General features: G+C 53.6%; 1 protein-coding gene across 1 annotated transcript in view; it reads left to right on the top strand.

Moving 5' to 3' along the window:
* ARHGAP25 (Rho GTPase activating protein 25) overlaps positions 1–4,638 on the top strand; it is a 23,495-nt gene that overhangs the window by 3,904 nt on the left and 14,953 nt on the right. The window contains exon 2 of the mRNA XM_009643386.2: positions 3,729–3,922. Within this exon, the coding sequence (XP_009641681.1) occupies positions 3,729–3,922 (194 nt within the window). The remainder of the gene's footprint in view (positions 1–3,728; positions 3,923–4,638) is intronic.

Raw genomic sequence — 4,638 nt, 5'->3', positions numbered from 1 at the left:
CTGCCTTCTGCAGGGGTGCAGCAGGGATGTGACTTGCCTGTGGAAAATATCTGCAAATTAGTCACCTCGCTGGCTCCTCCTGGCTTTCGGACATTTCCCCCTCCTCGTCCCCAGCCATCGCCGTGGCACAAGCAGCCTTCGTAAGCCCCAGGACAGCGTGCTGGCTCCCGGGTGCTTCCTCACGCTGAGAAAAATGCAAAGCTATTTATTTCAGCGAAGGAGAAAATTGCATTTGCAAATTTCATTGCAAAACCTACCGTGGCACTTTTGCTTTTACTGTTTTTTATTGCAAGTACCCAGCATCCCTCCTGCAGGGCAGGAGCAAAGGGGATGGCAGGGAGGGCACTTGCTCAAGACAAGGATTTGGGGCAGGAGCCAGCATCAATGTGGACACCACGGTGGCACCCAATGCAATTTCTCCTGCAAGGCACTCTTTGGCAGGGCTCCTCTTTTCGGGGAGCAGGCAGTGGGACGTGGACACCCTGCTACGGCTGGTCCCCAGGGCTGGAGGAAGAGTGAGGATGTTTTGGAGGAAATATTCAACTTCAGAGGCGGTTACCGCAGGAAATGCTTCGGGGGGCACCGCATTTGCTCTCAGTGGCTCTTTCCTGCCCTGTGAGAGTGGCAAGGAGGAGCAGGGCCAAGTGTGGCAGGGATGTGTTGGTGAAGGAGGAGATGGTTGCAAGTGCTGGACCAGCCTGGTGAGAGCCAGGGGAAAAGCTTTGTCCCAGCCCCACGTAAAATTCTCAGCTGGCCCTCTCACATGAGCAGGACATCGCTCTGGCCACAAAAGGCAGAAACTTGGAAAAGTGGTAAGGTAGGGAGCCACAGCCTCAGTAGTTCTGGTTTTGTCAATGCAGAAAACTTTCCACTGGGCAAAAATAGCCTCTTGGTCTACAAAGCCAAGCTCCCCACAGCAGCTCCCTCCCCACGCCTCTGCACGAGCCCTGTGGTGGGGATGGTGGTTGGTGAGTGCTCACACCGTGGGTAAGAAGGCTCCTGCAAACTGTTATTTTGGCCTTAAATGAGCCCAAAGTACAGGGAGAGCTGTCTCATGGAGAGGGAAAATACACCCGCATGTCCACGCTGGTGCGTATGTACGTGAGTGCACACGGCTGAGCCATGGGCAAGCGCGGACCTCGGGCTGCATCTTGAGCCTGGCGTTTCAGAAGGGCTGATGCTAAAGAAAGGGGCCCAGGTGTACCCCTCTGAACGCACATTCCTTATGCACCTGGGAAAGGCTGCAAAGAGGGAGAGAATAAACCTTATTTCCAGCAAGGACCGGGCAATTTAAGCTCAGGGCTGAATACAGAAGGAACCCCCGGGGTAGCAGCGCCTGCCGGGTTGATTCGTTTCCACGGTGCAGAGTCCCGACACAGCCCTGACGGGCTAAGAGGGAGATTAGTATCTCCGATAAGAGGTAGTAAACCACCGCATTTTTCATAAAAGACACGGTTTCTCCTTCCAAGGCTTGTGCTGCTGGAATATCAGTGGTGCTGGGCTGAGCTGGGCTCTTTGGGGAAGGCTGAACATGGAGCTGATGGATGGAGACGCATCCCTGTTTTCCACCCATTTGGGTGTAAGCACGGGCCCTGCGAGCTGCATTGCAACAGCTTCATTCCAGAGTAAGCCCTTGCGATCATCAGTGCTTGGTACAGAGACATCACTCTGCAAATTTAGCGCTAATTAAACAGAGTGAATATCAGCATCTCCGTTTCATTGAGGGGGAGATGAGGTTCTACGATCGGATGGGAGAACACACAGCAAAATTCAGGAAGGCATCAGAGTGCTGGCTCATGGGAGGGCTGCTTTCTGCAGAACGGGGCTAGTTTGGAGCCAGCCCACTTGGGTTTTTCTCTTTGGCAATGGGCTGTGGTTTCTGCCGAGCAAAGTGTTCATGGGAAGCAAGGCAGCGCCCTGCACCCAGTAGCCTCTATGCTCCTGGTGGCTGCTCCACCCCTGCAGATCATTCCCCAAAAATTCTTGCCCCTGAGGAGTCGGCGGCAGCCACAAGACATGAAGGAACCTGATTTAGGGAGAGGAGTGATGCTGCTCGTGAGCAGTTTGCTGAGTATCATATTAATATTTATGAGATTTGAGTAATGCAGATGTTTTGGCAAAGAGCAAAGAAGCTGCCCGGAGCTTGAGGTGCAATTTGGAAACTCCGTTTTGGTTTTTGCATCAGGGCAATCCCCAGCACCAGCATTTTTCAGGGGAGTTGGCTGGCAAATCCCTTTCAAAGGTCCATGCTTACAACCACATCCTCTGCAGGGGCATCCCGGATCGGCATGTATTGAGGTACAAGCCACATCCTCATGGGGGTTTGAAGGCTGATTTTTGGATTCGCAATCCTTTTTGACTTTTTGAAAGGGATTTGCAATGCTGTAACAGGTTTGTAGTAGAGAAGTGAGTCCAAGCCTGGCTCCAAAGGATGAAAGCAAAATGCAGCAGGGTTTCTTGCTCCAGGGGATTTCAGAAGGGGAAGCTGGGCACACTCTTGACCTGCAGCACCCCTGACCTCTGAAGCAACTGCTACCTGCTTGGCACTGAATGCAAAATGTTTCATAAGCTCATGCTCCCTGTGGCTGCCTGCTCAGGTGTGAGATGCCCCCAGGGTCCCAAATGTCACAAGGCAGCAGCAGGTGATTTTTAGTTTTCTCCTTTTTAAAGCTTGTCCTTTGCACTCAGGTCCATGCCAGGATTCACCAACACTCATATCTAATGCTGCTTTTACAGCTCTCTGCTCCGCTGACCAGCTCAGGGGAAAAGTGGGCATCTGGGAGCAGAGATACGGGGCTGCTGCAGCTTCCCCCATCCCACGGCACTGCACGACGCCTCCCTCGCGGCCCCGGCTTGCTTTGAATGCCCTCTGCCAGCAAATGCTGCTGGGCTCTGGGGCCCAAATCCTGTACCACCCTCACCTGCAGGACCCAGCTGGGTGCCATCAGCTCTGTTTCAGCAGGGGAGACATAAGACCTCAGGAACTCACAATGTGCAGAGACCAGTGAAGCTGAACTCCCCTGGAGTCATAGAATTATTTTTGCCCCAAGACCATAAATGCTAACTCTACCCAGCTGGGTTCGTGCTGGGGTCCTGCAGTGCCCTGTCCAGAAGCAAAAAAAAAAAATAAAAAAAAAAATCAAAGTGTCCCTTCTGGAGATGATCCCTCCCAAGGTCCCTACTGTCACAGAAGCATTTAGGGCCACCTGGGTACAGGTCAGGGGCACCAGTGGGACCAGGCTACGCAATGCAAACAGGAGACAGGGGACACCGCCGGTAAATCCACACCGGCACTTTTCTCCCCTTGGAGACTTTCCAACCTCATTGTGTGAGAATGGGCCCGTTGGAAACACCAGGCAACGCTCTCCCAGAGCAAAACTGCAATTTCCAAACATTTCACCCCGCCCAAGCCAGGCGGGGTCATTCTGCTATCACTGCTGCAGGCTGTTTGGGGTGGGTCTAAGAAACCCACACACTCCCATTAGAAAAAAAAAAAAAGCTAATGATTTTCTTCTCACTTGCAAGACAATGACTCCCACGCAGGAAAAAGGAAGCACACACTGATAGATACTGCAGCCACTTCCTTTAAAAACTCTAGCCAGTTTGCTCAGTGCAGGCAGAGGGGCAGAGAGCTGCTCTCGCTCTTGTAGCTTAAACAGGGGACGCGGGTCTACTGGCAGCTCGTGCCCCTGCCCCCCTGCCAGCCCGTCCCCCTCTTTCCTTGGCAGCCCGCTCCAAGAGCGTGATGAGCAGCGAGCCAGCGGGCGCCCGGCCGGCCTCCCCCAACCCGCTAGAGCGGCCCCTGAAGATCGGCTGGCTGAAAAAGCAGCGCTCCATCGTCAAGAACTGGCAGCAGCGGTACTTCGTGCTTAAGGGACAGCAACTTTACTACTACAAGGATGAGGATGATGTCAAGCCCCAGGTAGGACGAGGCCGCTGGGCTTTGCTGGTCCTCAATCCCCCCCTTCTTGCAACTTTGCTCGTAGGGAAATGGTTTGGGATGGGTCTAGAGTAGGGGATTAAAGAGGTTTTCTGCCTTTGGGCAGTGAGAGATATGAGATATCCTGACCAGGATCATTTATGCACTTAAAGTGCCTGCGAGCCCTGCTGGGGGCTTGGTCCCTCCATGCCCAAGCAACACAGTGCTGGGAGGGGAAAAAAAAAAGCTACCAACTAGAAAGTTGCTATCGTTCTCCAAGAAAAGAGAAAGAGGCTGGAGAGAAAGGGAGCACAGTACACCACCATTTTTGCGATGGCAGGTGCAGCAGTGGATGCACAAGATGATAGAAGCTTTGAGGCTTCAGTCATGCACTTGGTGGGAAGGGCACCTTACAGGATGCTTTTAGGAAAAAACAAGCAGGACTTTCCGCATAAGCCTGGGTGCAAGGATCTGCCCAAGACAGACCTCGCGTCAGGGCTGTGGGCTGGACAGATGACAGCGAAGGGCGGCTGCTTCCTTAGGACCTCTTGCCACAGGAGAGGGCAGCCAGCGGGATAAAGAAAGGAACCCGCTCCCTCTCTCCAGCCTCCAGGTTTGTGACCCATCCTGGCCCGGCCCCATCCTTTGCAGAAGGGCTCAGTGGTGCAGACGCAGTTTGTGTTATTCGGCCACCACCCTGGTCCACCCTGCACGGCCAG

The sequence above is a fragment of the Egretta garzetta genome, unplaced genomic scaffold (assembly GCF_000687185.1).
Source record: "Egretta garzetta isolate BGI_Z169 unplaced genomic scaffold, ASM68718v1 scaffold238, whole genome shotgun sequence".
Classification (NCBI taxonomy): Eukaryota; Metazoa; Chordata; class Aves; order Pelecaniformes; family Ardeidae; genus Egretta; species Egretta garzetta.
The sequence above is the reverse complement of the archived record's forward strand: the minus strand, read 5'-3'. Positions and strand labels throughout refer to the sequence as shown.